At 43.1% G+C, this 17,443-nt stretch overlaps 1 protein-coding gene across 1 annotated transcript in view; it reads right to left on the reverse strand.

The window, feature by feature from the left end:
• The window catches only part of PARN (poly(A)-specific ribonuclease), a 1,015,251-nt gene that overhangs the window by 749,483 nt on the left and 248,325 nt on the right, over positions 1 to 17,443 (reverse strand). Inside the window, exon 9 of the mRNA XM_044088915.1 lies at positions 17,230 to 17,310. Within this exon, the coding sequence (XP_043944850.1) occupies positions 17,230 to 17,310 (81 nt within the window). The remainder of the gene's footprint in view (positions 1 to 17,229; positions 17,311 to 17,443) is intronic.

The raw sequence follows: 17,443 nt of genomic DNA on the forward strand, positions 1-17,443 counted from the left end.
TCTTAGCGGTAGCGGGCGTCGGAGGATCCGACGGCATATTGTAATTACACCGCTTACCGAAGACAAGTCTAGCACAATCTAACCTACGTTTAATGGTGCGCTTATTAAATCTAGCACAAAAGCGACACCCGACTACGTCGTGCTCAGGCCCCAAGCAAGGAATACAGAGAGAGTGGTAATCCCTATGAGGTATCTGCTTCCCACAAGAAATACAATTATTTACTTTTTCTGACATCCGGATTTAACTGAGGCAAGAAAAGACAAAAATATTCCCCAACGGGGTACTTAGCCCAACTTGGTCTCCGGTCTGAAACTCAGAATACGAAAATTTCAGGACGCCGAACGGCACTTGCAAACGCTGCTTCTGCTTCGGACCATGCGGCAAGAAAGACTGAGGATATGGCGTTGGTCATGTGCTTTAGTACCACGGCGTACTGACGTCAGATCTGAGCGACCATGACCGACGCCAGCCTAACACTTTGGTATTCGGGCCGACCGAGGACAGCGGACTACCCACAGGTTATGACTGCAGCAATGTGAGATGAAGAACATCGTCATTTCTCAGTCCACGGCAGTTCACACAGCTATTTCTGAAAATGCTACCCACTTTAACAGTCAACTGTTTCAGAAATTTGCAAAAGAGTGGGACTTTATCCATGTTACTAGTAGTCTGGAATACCCATAGTCAAATGGCCTTGCTGAACATAAAGTAGAGAGTGCAAAGCAATTAATAAGAGAGGTCAAAGCATGACAATACCAATATCTCCTTGAATTTACTTAATCTCAGAAATACACACCAGTGACAACCTACTGGGCTCACCTGCTCACTGACTTTATCTAGGCAAACTAGAACAACCTTGCCTATCAGTTCTTGTTTGTTGGTGCCTACTGTTAAAAACAGACCAAAGCCCAACTCTTTAAGAAGTGTTCCTTTCAGAAGTCCACCTATGATAAAACAAGTAGATGTCTTCGCCCGTTAAAAGGAGAGAAAGTGAGGATGCAAACGGCAAAAGGCTCTGATCAAATTGGTCAACTGAGAGGCATATGTGCCGAGCCGAGATCCTACTTAGTGGAATCAGAGGGTATAGCATACAGGAGAAACCACAGGCATCATCTTCCTATGTCTGAAAGGATATCGCAGCATCGAACCTGTGATACAGATTCTAGATCTCAGAGGAACCCTGATAATGTTCATACTGAAGAACATGTCTCAGTATCCATTCCCATTCCAGATGATGTCCCAGTTGTCCCCAAAGTTGAACATTCCTTGAAGATGCTCTCCGTTGCTAGATCCAATTCTGATTTTTATGTTACACGATCAGGTCGTATTTCTAGACCTAGTGTAAAATACACAGCTAACTGGACATGATTGTTTTACATCTGTCTAATTTTGTATGGCTGCATGCCAAATAATTAGTTCTGATAACTGCATGTCAAAAGAACATTTCTGTGTAATTGTATTAATTGCATGTTAGTGAATACTGTCAATTGGTATATGATCTATTTCTCAGAGGGAGGATGTAGAACAGAGTGTGTGTGTGTGTGTGTGTGTGTGTGTGTGTGTGTGTGTGTGTGTGTGTGTGTGTGTGTGTGTGTGTGTGTAAAACTAAGAAGCATTTCCAGGCGTACGCACGTGCATATAAATAGTGAGCATGTGCAGGCAGCAGTGCCATCTTGACAGAACAGCCAGAGTATAAACATGTATGAGTGTGGCAGTCAGTTTATAAGTTTATTTAAAGTTTAAGTTACTAAGCCTCAGTCCTGATGTGTGTGTGTAATAAAGCTGCTTGAATTGAACCCACAAATGTTTGTTTTATCCTGACCAGACGAGAGACAGCCACCTTAGTACTACTAGACCATTGGACTCTTACCAGAGGAGACCTGATGAGGTATTACTAGTGGAAATTTGACCAGAGCAACAGGGAACATTCCCTACTCTTTTTGATAAGTGCCATGGGATGTTTTACATCCAACTGAGCTACTATCAACTCAGGGAGATGGGGACTCTAGCGTCTCATCCAAAGGACTGCACCATGGAAAATGAATCAAACAGTGTGGGAATAGAAATAACCTAATGCACAAAAAACAAGTGTGTTATCCGTTGAACTACTACGACTGAGTAAATGGATTCCATCTCAGAAATACAGATGCTACCTGCATGTAATTAAGAGACTGAGAAAGACAAAACTATAAAACACTCTAGACTGTAATCTATGTATACGGCTTGTATACACTTTTGGTTGAGTTGGAACAGCAGGATAATGGACTAATGCTGAGAAGGAGAAACTGATGTGAAATTAGTTAAAAGAATGGAATGTTAATGCTGATAAAAGTTTAGAAGTCAAATGTGAAGAGGCAGTACATACAAGACATACAACTTGAATAAGACTAACCATCAGATGTAGACCAATGCATATTGTAGCAGGTAAAGAATAGGGGTGCCTAAACTACACTGAAATCGTTTAAGCCTGCACTACTGCAAAATGTATGGATTATGATAACGAAAATAAAATATGCTTGACCTATATATAAAATAAAAAGGACTAGAAACATATTTGTCGAATGATTGTATTCTGACTTTCATATCCAAAACAGAGCTTCCAGCTTCTCAAAATTTTTATTACCTTTTTAGTCTCTTGCCACATATATTTAGCTGCCATAATAGAATCCATTTTAATCCATACATCTAAATACTTCACTTTACATCTCCATAAATATGGGTATTGCTGAAGCAACTCCTGACTGGGTACTTCTTCAGCCTTTGTTTTATCTTTACTTTACAGACAGAAAAGACTTGAAGCAGTCTCAAAATACTCCATAACACCAACATAGCCTTTTCTGGATTAAGTACAAAATATCATATGTGAATAAATACTACCTTTCTTGACTTCCATTCAAGTTACAGCCTTGAATATCAGTCTCCCTTATTTACTTCGCCACTGGCTCTAAATATAAAGTAAATAAAGAGGAAAGAGCACACCCCTCCCTGGTTGCAGTCTTCAGGCATATGTTGTTTAATGGAATCCTCTCTTCACCTTGCCTCAAAGTTTATACCCTCCTCATTAATCCTATTACTCTATCATGCCACCACTGCTTCACACAAAATCTCAACTATCAAATACTTTCTTTGTATCAAGACACAGCAATAGTGGCATTTTCATATAGTCTGTTTTCCCTCATAATCATTATGCTTCTATTAAATGTTGTCAAATGTTTGCCTCCCCACCACAAAACCACATTAATCAAAATCTATCATTTTGGTAACACTTTTGCCAATCTCTTATCTAATACAGACACTTTATGATCATGGCTTAAACACAGCCACAACAGCTCACTGCCAAGATGTTTGTACTACCCCAAATACTGTTAAACTGAAACAGTTCATCATCACTTTTTCCCATCCCAGTTTCCACAGGAATACAGTCTAATCCTGGATACTTCCCTACCGATTACATATCACTGTTTTTCTTTCATCCCTTCCCATCATAACTACTAACTGTTGAACCCTTTCTCTAACCATGGTATAATTAAGCCTAGAATAAACACCTCTAATCCTTTTACCCTTTAGCACTCAGTAGTTGCTACTCTTCTTGTCCTGTGAGATTTTCCTTACTCAATTCTTTTAACCTTTGTTGACCCCTCTAAATAATTCAATAATTATTACTTTCCCCATATCTCTATTATACATTATTTCTATCACGTTTTTAAATCTTTTTTCATTTTATCCCACTCACCAGTAGGTTCTTCTGAAGAAACTTCTATTCTTCCTCATAACTCTGAAATAGTTTCCACTACCCATTCCTTAACTTCCAGTAGAAATGAGTCAGTGCCTCACTGCACTTTACCTTAGTTTTTATTGCAGCATGATCTGAAATAGTTACTGGATGCTTATCAAAGCATTCGATTAAATACACATGCTCTAACTGAATATAAATTCCACCTTGTCTAGTCCAATTGGTGTACCTTGTGGAATAGGAACCTTTGTCACAATTTGCATATTATTGAATTTCACATCTTCCATACTAAGCACACCCAGACATAGTCAGAAATCAAGCTTTTGATAAATGTATTCCCTACTAGACTTCTCCTAATCCATCCTCACTATAAAAAAAATCTCCAATCCCAAACCATAAATACTACCTGCTGAAAACATATTTTTCCCCACAATTATCTTTAGCTACATACTAGCGGTTTCAAGGTGGAATATAAATACATGTCAGCATAATCCTCCTCTGCTGCCAATAACCCCCTACTACCACAAATCTATCACTATTCCCACCCCTTGCCATCAGTATTGCTACTCCATTTTTCTTTTGCCCATGATACTGTGCTGAATGTCCACCCTGAAATCCTTTCTTTGTCAAATTCATATGCTCGCTTCTATTTAAATGCTTCTTATGTAACACAGCTATTTGCACCCAACACTTCTCGATATAATTACTCGTCACTTTTGGACTATACCTTTAAAATCATCTGCATTCCATGGTAATACAGAGTAGCCACTATGATAGAAAGCTATTACTCCCACCTACTATATGTGACGGTTATTTTAAATGTATATTTCCAACTGTTAGCTTACATGCACATATTGATTGGCAGGCTCATCGTTTATGTAGTTTCTCATCCCCATTTGAACCTACAGTTGATTTAATGAAAACACTCAACAAAAACTAAATATATTTTCAGAAACCTTATATCCCATTTGAACTCTGAACACACAACGCTAAATGTTTTTTAAAAAAACAAAATTTACTCCCTCCAGATAGGAACAGTTGTCCCAAATCAATGACTGCACCCACCAGAATTACCTAATCCAAAATTAGGGTTACATGTATTAAGGTGAATGTCAAGAGCATGTGTTCCTAATAACACTGATTGCCATATGTTCTTTTCTCATCTTTAGTACCAACAGTTGAGAAAAGCAACTTGCATGCTCCCAGTTAACATTATCTTTTAGCTCTAATAAAAAAGTGCACCAATTACCTTAATACATTTAAAGTAATAGTACACAGTGTAAAGTACTAAGGCTACTGGGGAGACAAATACTTGTGTAACTTCTTCACTTTCGATGGCTTCAAGCTTAATTTTTCACTTTATTGCTTGCCATTGCACCTTTAAATACTAATTGCACTGTACCTTGTACAAGTCAATCAGCAGACAGTGCTCAAGCATCTCAGGATTATTTACACCTGCAGACTTCTCATCTCCTAGTAAAAGCAGTCAGTAATAGAGAAAACAGCTAGTAACTTTGCATATGTACATAATCTTTGTGAATGTCACTCAGAACACACTGTTTAGACCTCTTATGACTAACTGCTTTCCCATACAGATAGTTTTGCCTGACAAAGCCTTTGATAATCGAAAAACAAAGCAAATGACTTTGCAAATATAAGAAACTGCTATTATATCCATGCCTTTCATCATTTTACCTTATTGCGCAAGCTTATTTGCTAAAAAAAGGATTTGTCTGTAGCTTAAACCAAGGGCCTCAACCTAGATATCCACCTTTAGAAAAAAGAAAATTATGTTAATGCCAAGTATAATGTGATCAATACACTTTTACATCCCCTACCCCAGCAGCCCAAACTAACATTATATAAAATTTACCTTGCTTCTGTCCAGTCTTTCTTACCTTGTTAGTGTAAAGTCTAGATTCTTACAACTAAGAAAAAGTACTTTCTTGCTTTAATAATTTTAATTAGTCACTCACAAGACTCCCCCACCTCATATTAAAAACACCCTTGATTGCATACTATATAAAACACTTTTTAGAATATAATATGCCATTTACATCATAAAACTTGTATACAAATATTAACAAAAACTGTTAAATTTACTTCAGTCCCTTTAGAGTCCTTCAAATCACTAATTTAACAGATTCAATAAAATTCCAGTCTTTTTCAGTCACTTCTTGCAAAGCCATATTTCACAAGTATGTCCCTCTATCTAAAGGGATCAATGCATTACAGTCTCTCATTTCTTCGCTAATTTCACAATGTTGCTTGTCCATCTCCCAACATCAGTCTCTGGTTCAAGTCCAAGGTACTCCTAATTCTTCTTTTCAGCTCCAGTGCTTTTGACTCTCAAATGTTTTTCTTTGAAACATTAAACATTTCACTGGCAAAGCCTCTCTGTGGGCTTTGTTTTTGTCAAAAGAATGACAAGGAGTCTCTCTCTTCTGCTTGCTGGCTCTCACTTTATTGGCTATTTTATTTCCTCCTTAGTCTGTTCTGCATCCAAAAATGTCTTCCTTCCTCCAGGAAATAAATATTTAAAAAAGCCGGATATAACAAAGTGAATCTCACATCTGCTCTTTGACATTCCCAGATTACTGAAATGAACTTGCTTCTCTTCTGCTTGGTCTACAGTGAATAATAATTTTCCACAAACACTCATCTGTCTGCAATTTTTAATATTTTCCATTCTGCCATAATTTGGTTAACAGCAACTCCATCTGCTGGTATCACTGCATCATTACTAAAATAGGTCTTGCCAGCTTTCTCGTGACCAGATTTGGAGCAAGTACAAAATGTACCCTCTCAAAATCTGCTGTAGAACACTAGTTAAGTTGGTTATTTGTAGTTTCATAAAATTAATCCAGTCTATTCCTTCCATTTTTATGTCAGAGCAGAATATTAAGTTATGTACTCACCTTAACGTTCCATCTGAGTAGGAAACTTCATTTGTCTGCAACCTTTGGGTATCGGATCCGATCTGGGATCCGAGACGGCAACTTGTTTCACAGCTATCAGATCCGAGCTCCTAGCTCCTCCCCTTACCCATAATCCCCTGCCAACCCTGACTGACCTCAGATCAAGTTTGCCCTCATACAAGCAGCTACAAAGGTTAAATACATCCCGAAGGGGACTAGAAGAAGGACATCCAAAAACTAAAAATTCTGAAGGTCGGGGAAGGAGGGGGGATGGTTGCAGACAAATGAAGTTTCCTACTCAGATGGAACATTATGGTGAGTACATAACTTCTTAATCTGAAGTAAGTACTTCATTTGTCAGCAACCTTTGGGACAGAGTCCCCAGCTACCTGGATCTTGGGCGGCCATCATGGAAGGATATTCCGGAGCACTGCGGAGCCAAAAGGTGCTCTCCCCTCTGGAGATAACGTCCAGCTTATAATGGTTGATAAAGGTATGAGATGAGGCCCAAGTGGCTGCGGAGCAAATATCATCTAAAGACACTCTAGACCTAAAGGCAGCGGAGGTAGATATAGAGCGAGTAGAATGTGCACGAACTCCCAGAGGTGCGGGCCTCCCAGAACTTTCATAGGCCAATAGAATACACTGTGAGATCCATCGTGATAAAGTGACCTTAGAGACAGGTTTACCCAAGTTAAATTTGGCAAAGTAGATGAACAACTGGTCGGATCGTCTATGACCAGCAGTCCTGCGAATGTAAAAGCGCAGTTGTCTAAGCACATCTAACAAATGCAGTTTGTATTCTCCTTTGTTCTGATACTTAGGAAAGAAGACTAGCAGGTTAATGGATTGGTTGATATTAGCCTCTGAAGCTACCTTGGGAAATAACGAGGGGATGGTCCTGAGGCACACTCTATCCTGGTGAAAGGCCAAGTACGGGGGTTTTACACAAAGGGCCTGAAGCTCAGAAACTCTTTTCGCTGAAGTAATAGCGACAAGGAATGCTGTTTTCCAAGATAGGTACTTAAGATCAAACGAAGCAGCAGGTTCAAAAGGGGGAGCTGTTAATGCCTGTAAGACTAGTGATAAATCCCAAGGGGGTATAACTTCCTTGACAGGAGGTCTGAGCAGGAAGCCTTGAGAAAGGTTTTACACAATTTAGCCGTAATCAAGGGACCTGACTCATGTCCCACATGGTAATGAGAGATAGCTGCCAGTTGAACCTTGACCGTAGAGCAGCTAGCCCCCTGATGAAATAGACCTGTAAGGAAATCCAACACAGTCGGTAACGGCGCTGTGAAGGGATCTAAGTTATGATTCTCTACCCAGATGGAGAAACGCTTCCACTTACTGCGATAGACCTTTCTAGTGGAAGGTTTGTGTGCTGCTACTAGGATGGCTTTAACTGGGGAAGAGATTCCGGGAGTCCTGACTAGGAGTGGAACTGGAGCAGCCAAGCTGTCAACTTGAGGTTGTCCAGATTCGGGATCGGGAGATTTAGGGGATGAGATATTACGTCCGGTAGGGAATCCAGAATCCAAGGAGGATTTACCAGGTGAGACCACAGGTAAGGGAACCACATTTAACAAAGCCAGAATGGGGCAATGAGGATCATTCTGCTCCCCAACCGACTGGCTTTCTGTATGAGTTTCAGCATCAGAGGTAGAGGTGGGTAAGCATAAAGTAGACCGGGAGGCCAAGCATGCACCAGAGGGTCTCTTGGGGATTCCCCGAAGGGGAGAATTAGAGCGAAGTAACTGTTGCATTTCTTGTTTGAGGGAGAAGCAGAGAGATCGCAACAGGGTTGCCCCCATTCTGCAAAAATCTGCTTCGATACCTGGGGATTGAGAGACCACTCGTAAGGGGAAAGGATGGTGCGGCTGAGCCTGTCCGCCAGTATGTTGGTCCATCCCGGAATGTGCGTCGCAATAAGAAAGCGGTTGGTGGAGATCGCCCATTCCCACACTCTCATGGCCTCTCGACAGAGAGGATAGGACCTGGTTTCCCCCATTTGTTGATGTACCAGACAACTGACATGTCTGTCTGGATCGCAATATTTCCTACAGGAAGAAGGTTCTGAAGTATTTGCAACGCCAATAGCACCGCCCTCATCTCCAGGACATTGATATGCAAAGAGGTCTCCGTGTCGTTGCACATGCCTTGGACAGTCCTGCCTGAGCAATGCCCCACCCACCCAAGGCGAGAGGTGTCCGTGGTCACCGTGGCGAGGGGAGGAGGTGTGGTGAAGGGACGTCCTGTATAGAGGTCCGGAGATTGGAGCCACCATAACAGCCCTCCTGCAAGCCCTGCTGAGGGGAATAGGATGGCTTAGGGGGTAATGTAGAAAGGACCACTGGACTTGAAGGGTCCATTGCAGGACCCTCCTCTTCAGATGAGCCATGGCAGAAGAGTGATTACTGCCGCCATGGAGCCTAGAGCCCTCAGGACCAACTCCGCCGATGGGGCTTCTAATTGGAGGATGGCCCGCACATGAAGCCTCAGGTTTTGTAGTCGTTCCGCAGTCAGGAATGCTAGAAGGTTTCTTGTATCCAACTTGACCCCTATAAACTCTATCACCTGAGTCAGAGCAAGAGAAGATTTGTCCCTGTTGATGGTAATGCCCAGCTGGGGAGCAAGCCGGAGGAAGTAGTCCCTGGCTGAGCAAAGTAGATGCCTTGTCGGGGCGGTCAGGAGCCAGTCGTCTAGGTATAGAAAAAACAGCATTCCCTGGAGTCTCAGGTGGGCAACTATCACTGCTAATACTTTGATAAACACCCTGGGGGCTGTGGTGAGGCCAAAGGGAAGGGCCCTGAACTGGTAGTGACTGGCTCCCAGCCGGAAGCGGAGGAACCTCCTGGATCGTATGTCCATCAGAATGTGGTAGTACGCATCCTTGAGGTCTATTGAGAACATCCAGTCGTTCTCCCACAATAGGGGGAGGATGGACTGAAGAGTGACCATCCAGAATTTTTGTTTCGTTACTGACAGGTTCAAAAGGGAGAGGTCAAGAATTGGCCTTAAGTCCACCGTCTTTTTTGGCACCAGAAAGAACCTGGAGTAAAAACCTAATCCACGCTTGTCTGGGGGGACGGGTTGGATGGCTCTTTTTTCTAGGAGCTGCTGAATCTCTGCAGCTGCTACCTCCCTCTGATCAGGTGGTATATCAGGGAGGTTTCTGAGTTTGGGAACATGATACAGGGGAATTTGGTAACCTCTGGATATGATACGAAGCACCCAGCGATCTGATGTGATGGACTCCCAAGCTGCCAGGTGCCTAGAGAAACGATCCCAGACTGCCTCCAGAGTGGAGCAGTCGTGCAACCCCTCAGGGTTGCTGCATGGGCCGATCAGAGAAGGTTTCTCTGGACCCAAAATTCTTCGGGCCCCCTCTGCCTCTAGGGCGGCGTCCTCCCTGTCCTCCTCTGCCACAGGACTGGTTGTCCGGAGCAGGCTGGGAATGTTGTGATTTCCGGAACCACATCTTCTTCTGTCCCTTTTGGTTCTTGGAGAAGGACCTCTGGGGGGAAGAGAAGTGGACTCCGATGGCAGACAACGTCTTCCCGTCCTTTTCGCTCTGGACTAAAGTCTCGCAAACTGTCTTGCCAAATAAGGCAGAACCATAAGAGGGGGCATTCGCAAATGACACCTTGAAGGGTTCTGCGAAGTCACAATGTCGGAGCCAGGCCTGGCATCTCATAACTAGGCCTGCTCCGCTGGCTCTAGCGGCTCCCTCTGTGGCATGGGACAAAAGCCGCATAGAGGTATTCGATATAGATCTTAGAGTGGCCATGTGAGAGGAGTAAAACTGTTTGTCCTCCGCCGACATGGACTCCAGGGGGGAAGCAGCGTACTCTTTGATAAGGTCCCGCTGCATCCTAATAATGTGTGCCATGTAGTTCAGGGACCTTACTGAGAAGGTCGCTGAACTAAAGACACGCTTCCCTAGACTATCCATCAAGCGGGACTCTTTGCTCGGTGGATGGACCGAGGGGCTCTCCTGAGCTAATTCCCTCTTGGTGGCTGCCGCCACCAACATGGCATCTATGGGGGGACCCTTGCTCCAGTGGGACCTCTCTGAAGGGGGGCTCAGAATCCTATCGGGGCATTTGGGAACTGGCTCCACAGTGTCTGGCTCCTTCCACGCCCTGGTGGTAATATGGTCCACCAGGGGGTTCGGGCGGAGGGGACACCCAAGAGGTAGATGGGCCTGCTTTGAATGCCTCCAAGAACACGGACTCGTCGGTGGAAGCCTTGGGGGCAGACCACCCCCCCTAATCCTGAGCATTTCCATGATGTCTCCGAAGGAGACATCCTCGGGGGGGGGTGACCTTGGGGAGCCTTCCCCTTCATCCAAGTCAGTGCCTTCTGTTAAGGACTCAGAGGAGTCCACGTGTCTCCCACTCGGATCTGATGGGGGGGGGAATCGTACCGGAGCAGAGACCATCGGATCCGAAGGACCCGTGTGCTCCGACCTGGTCGGAGCCGAAGGCACACTGAATCCCTTGTATCCGAAGATCAGCCCACGGCTCCGAGAGCTCGGATCCGACAAGGACGGACCAGACAAACTCGAGGGAAAGGTCAGAGCCGAAGTACCAAGTACTGTCAGCACCGACCCACCCCCGGCTCCAACGCTGCCTGGCTCCGGGCGCACCGAACCCGGGAAGCGAGTCTGAGAAGGAGCTATCGGGGCAAAAAAAGGCATAGAGTTCCCCCCCAAAGGGGGGGAGGTAGGAGCACTCCCATCTGCAGCTGGGCCTGGATGAACCTTCCCATCATCCGGTCCAAGTCTGCATCAGACAGGCTATATGTGGATCTTGACGAGGCCACCAAGGCGGGCCGGGAGTGCCGCCTCGATGACCTCGACTGAGATCAGGTCTCCTCCTCCTCGGGTCCCAGTGAGAAGCATGGGGACCGGAGCCAAGGAGGAGGAGACTTGGAAGCCATGGAGGGAGAAGCCCGCTTAGCCAGGGGGGCCGAAGCGGAGGCCACGGCCCGCCGCTTGTGGTGCTTCTTCCTCTCTTTCTCCCTCCTGGCATCCTTCTTTTCCGGCGCTATAGCGGGAGTTTGAGTCCCGGCCGGGGGGAGAGAGGCAGGAGTGGCTACCACCGAGGACTGGGGTGAGGCCACGGGAGCACCGGAGGCCGAAGCCGAATCCAGGGGCAAAATTCCCACCAGAACAGCTTCGACCTCCACTCTTTCAGTGCCCTGGGGTTGAACGCCCCGCAGATAGCACACCCTGAGGAGAGGTGTTCAACCCCAAGGCACTGAACACAGAGTGTGGCCATCCGCTGGAGAAAGCTTATGGCCACACTCGGTGCATTTAGAAAAGATCGGTTTTGGGGCCTCTGACATTACACTAGTACAAAAAAGCAAACTCACTCACACAAGGCCCCAAACACACACACCGACCCACACAAACACTACGCACCAGCGAGGGGAGGGGAGGAATTTACACTTAAAAATACAAGATTCTAGAACTAAAATAAGGGGAAACCTAACACACTCAACCTTTTAATAAAAAAATATAACAATAAGTATAATAAGTTGAAAACTTATCTGAACAGACTACGAGCTCTGAATCTAGCTGCTTTCACTAAGCGCGGCAAACTAGATCTAAGGTCAGTCAGGGTTGGCAGGGGATTATGGGTAAGGGGAGGAGCTCTGATCTGACAGCTGTGAAACAAGTTGCCGGCTCGGATCCGAGATCGGATCCGATACCCAAAGGTTGCTGACAAATGATGTACCTACTTCAGATCTAAGGTTTTCTCTGTGCTCTGTCTTCTAAATGCATTATTTTTTTTAAAACCTCATAATCAGACCGATTTGTTTTTCATTTGAATCTCTGATTTTTGCAGTTTTATCATTTCATCTGAATTCCCCATTATTTTTCTGTTTTTCCAGCTTTTTATTTGACTGAATATAGTCCTTTAGTGTATCACTTATTTTTAACACATGAGTGCATGGCTTATTTTTCCTCTAAATTAATGGAAGGCATCCCCTGTACCAAAGCTGAAACTTGAACTGCTTTTTACTGAACAGTTGCATGATTCTTCCAAGACATCTTTTTTCTCTAATTTTCTAGTTGATTTTTCTCTTACCTTTCCAAATTTTATTTTTGCTGGTATCCAACCAGTGTGCTTTCTATTCAGCAAGTAAAATGTACCCAGATTAACAGCCTTCACTGATTTTCTCTCCTTCATTTTTAGTTTCACATTCGAAGAGCTCTAATCAACCTAGTGTGCCAGCCAAGTCCCAGTGTTACCTTATCTCTGTGAAATATTAGGAACATTTTTTTTGCACTTTAAAGGTTGGAGTTCACAAACTTCCCCCCACCTTGTATGACTGCAATAAAGAAGCACTTCTCCAAGACAAAGTGTCACAGCTATCAATGGTTCAAGTGATGGGAAGTCAGCTTGTCCAAAATATTGAAAATCCTAAGTTGAAGCAAATATTCCCCTGGTGGGTTTAAGGTGCAGGATGCTGTTCAGCAACATCAGGACAGGTAGTGTGCATGCAATGGGGAGGCATCTAAAGGTAGACATGCTGAAACAGCAGAAAGATGCACCTCCATTGCAATTATGTTAAGCCACCAGAAAAAAAGAGGTACTGAAACTTGGTACAACTACCCCTGTTTTGGGTACAGGTTCCTCCTTTGACACCAGAGTGCAAGTATGTTGTATTTTGCTATGTACAACTTCCAGGTACTTGGTCTCCTAGACTCCAGTATGATTTTTATCATGGTCTTAGAATTGAGGTATCCAAAGGAAATAGGTCATATCCTTCAAGCTACTAGACTTGAGACAGACAGTTTGGGGTGTGTAAGAAAGCCCCTGTACCAGATTGGGATGCTATGGCAGCAGCAAAAGTTTTTCCCTTCCCAGGTGTGGCAGCTAAGAGAACAAGTGCTGCTTGAGTCAGATGGGGCAAATTAGTATAAACTGTACTCTCTTCCCACATCTTTCAAATAACCCCAGGAAGCAAGGTAATTCGTGGAAAACCATACATAGCTGGACCCCTCCAGTTCAGGGAGAAGATGTTTGCTTCTCAAGCTCATCAGTGAAGTACTTTGGAGCAGAATTTTCTCAGCTGTTTGTTGTGCAGAGACGCAAAGAACTCTATCTCTGGGCCATACCATACAATGGTATAATCTAAATGAGTCTGTGTGGTCTGCAGAGGTCCTGCTCAACTGTCTATCATGCATTTCTCCCATGTGTGGACACAGGAGACTGAACAGCAACTTTTACTGCATGGCCTGATCGCAAGTCTGCAAGGCTATCTTGCAGAAGTGAAAAAACAGCAAACTCCCCCCAGTCTACTTGGCATATCACTGTGAGGATATTTATAGGAAATGTTAAAGTCCCTGGCACCAAGACTATCACAGTACAAATGACAAGCATTTATTTTACCTGCAGCATTCTTTCCTGAGAGTTCCAAGTGCCTTGTACCTTGAGGTCTAATATGAGATCCCCAAGGCCTCCTCTGGTTATTTGAAGGGCACACTCATTTCTTTTAATCTAGTTCACACACTAGTGTAGTTCCTTTTGAACACAAGGTAACACTGGGATACAGTTCTTATAGGGTTCTGATTGTTTTGCCAAAGTGTTTATCAGGAACCACTATAATTTCCTCAGATATAATCCAGCTAGACATATCTAGGATGGTTCATCACATTTCAAAATTTTTTGGTCTTCTGAAGGACAGTCCGCTTAGGTAAGTTGGTCGTGTTTTTGACAAAGGCAAAAGAAACGATTCTTTTCTACTGGGAGAATAGCCCTTAAGGATTTACATCCAAGAATGCCCCTAGGAATACAGTCTTCTGAGTGGGTCTCAAGTCGGACTTAGTGTTGAATATTGAAACCTATACTGTTCAGGTATTGAAAAGTGTAATGCAGGGTCCCCCTGCATCTCCTCTAGAGATTGCGCTTATATCAGAAAATTGTCCATGTATGGGTTAAAGTAGATGCCATTAATTCTGTAGTGTGCTGTCAGTGGGGACAGGCATATGATGAACATTCTTAGCATGGTAGCTACACAAAAAGGGCAAGGAGGTAAGCTGATAATGAAAGTCCCTTACAACAAACCTCAGTACTGCCTATACACTTTGAAAATTGTTATATGAAGGTAGGTTTCCTCAAGGTCACATGTGACCATCAGTGGCAGTAATGCCTGCAAGTTCAGCATTTTGAAATTTGGGATTTTCAGCTATTTAAGCTTTGAGAGATCCAGAATAGGTCTTAAGGGATCATCCTTCCTTGGTACAAGAAAGAGCAAAGTAGAACAATCTTTCCTTCCTGCACTGGAGTCAACCTCCTCTCCGGCATCCCTGGCCAACATTTCCACAAAACTAGACTTATGTGTGTTCCTGATCTTTTGTGGTTGATTGTTTAACAGGGCCAGTTACCATTATACTTGAGGAGAGATCAGTGAAACATGCCTCTCTCTGACTCCATGTTCTTTCCCCATGTCCTCTAGATTCTTAAACACCATATAAGCAAAGAATCCAAAAAGCAGCTCTTTGTGAAGTGGTGCACTGAGGTGCTGCATCTTCATCCTCAGACAAGTACCCAGTCCTCAGACAATGATGTCTCCTGATTACCGACTCCATTCCATCAGTGTGGATCTTGCATATACAGCATTATACCCACATTTCTGCATGCTGCATACATAGCATTATACCCACATTTCTGATTATACTTCTCCAGTTGTAATAAAGACTGAACTTTGCTATGGGCATAAGCTTTTTGGGGTTTTGTCCTACATTTCCCTATAACAATTTGTAAGTTAATTGAGTACATTTCTCCTGGAGTTATAAAACATGGGTTGGACTACTTAAAGCCTTAAATACCAGAATTGCAAAAGTAAACACATTTTCAAATTTAAGAGTCTGCTTTGCCCATCAGTAGAGTAAGAATTGTACCCCAAAGCCAGCCTGGCACCATTACCAGACTCCAGTACCAGTCCGTGGTTATGTAATGGGTTTTTTTATAAAGGAATTTATGGGTGCAGAAATGGTCAGGGCTCTTAGAGGTGGGTGGTTAGCAATTAGGCTCCAGAGAAGTACCATTAGAAACAGTCAAAGGTGCTTCCTCAGGTGGCATGGGTGGGCTAAAGCTCTCTGGTAGTTGTTTGAGCTGGTGGGTCTTGCTAGGACTTTACTGTGTGGAAGCCTCCAAGGGGTGCACTGCCAGATGCTTCAGTTATAAAGGAGCTCAAGACAAAGAACTGGAAGAGCTCTTCTAAGGAGATAACTTCCTTGGACCTAGGCTCTTGAAGGAAGTCAGATTCCTTTGTCTCTCCATATGCTTATCCTTTTTCTTTAAACATGGAACTACAGTTGGTATGCAATCCCAAGAATGTGGCAGACTTGCCCAAAATGGGCTCTAATGCTTTTTGTTCAAGTAGGCCAGGGCAGTCTTATGTCTTGCCCTGACAATTTTTGGACCAAATATCACAATTATTTGTGGGCTAACCCAAACAATAACAGCTATCATGGAAATCTTTACAATCTGACAACCAGAAGCACATCAACTAATTTCAATTGTGAAGTACATAAGATCCATTCATCTCTGCTGGGCACTATGCCTTTCAACTGCACATATTTTTGCATAATGTACAGATCTCTCTCATATTTTTGGTCAGTTTTAATAAAATTATGTTTTTTTGGTAAATTAGTGGCAAATCATTAAAGACTGAAGTTAGAAAATAGTGACAGACACTTGATTTTCAGACATCATATCCTTCAAAAAATGCATTCTAATGCAAAACCTGTTATTCTATCAACTCTCTAAGTTAGGAAGAGCAATATTTAAAAAAATGTCCCTATTTTGGGGCCTTTGCCTCACTTTTATTTATGGCTTTGTTCAGATTTCTTGCTCAAATAGGTTGAGAAATATGCTGGGCACAGGCTTCACAGATGTCTAGCTATTTTGTTTTCAATAAACTCCAGCAGCAAAATATTCCATAGAAAAACTGAAAACAGATAGGTCACTAGTGGGGTACTTACCTACATTGCTCTTCAATCAAATCCTAGACCAAAGAAGTCACAAATGCACTTTATATACAGAGCAATACACTATATACTAATAAACATTGCAAGAAAAAAAAAAAGATGGTGCTTAGTGGGCATCACCTTTATGCAAAGTATGACAAAATATCTGAGTTAAGGTGACATCAGCCTTGCCCAAGAGGAAGGGCTCAGCTAAGAAAGGCTGGCTGGATGCCAGACCTCAGCCTACTTCCAAGTTTCCTGAAGTTTGGAAATGCAGCAGTAACCTGCACAACAGAGCCACTGTTACCAACCAATTTGCAAAATCACACAGTCCAGAAATGCAGTCTAGCTACCCACTTAGGCACACCATATTCCTGACTAGATACAACTTCCCTGTCTAGGGGGGAAAATGCCTTACAGGTCCTTATGGATAAGTATAAGAAGAGAGATTATGATGTAAACACATAAGCAAAATGTTTCATGTCATGTTTTTATTAAAATCTATCATACCAAAAACCTTATCCCTGTTTAACAGAAAAAAAGAGGTCTTCAAAGTTTTCCATTTTCCCACCCTTAAAAAAAAATGTACCTGCTCCTTGGCCTGCTTTTGTTGTTCTCTTCTTTTGCGTTCTTCTTCATCAGCTCTACTGATGACAATGTATCGATCTTTCTAAATGCAAACAAAAGGGAGAAAATGTCAATCCAGTTGATGCATCACTTCATCATTTGAAGTACATACAAAAAAAACCCCAAAAGTTCAAAAAAAAAAATGGAAAAAAATTTTAAAAAAAAAAAAGAACTCC

Source organism: Protopterus annectens, chromosome 12.part0, assembly GCF_019279795.1.
Source record: "Protopterus annectens isolate FY-2018-M chromosome 12.part0, PAN1.0, whole genome shotgun sequence".
NCBI lineage: Eukaryota > Metazoa > Chordata > Ceratodontiformes > Protopteridae > Protopterus > Protopterus annectens.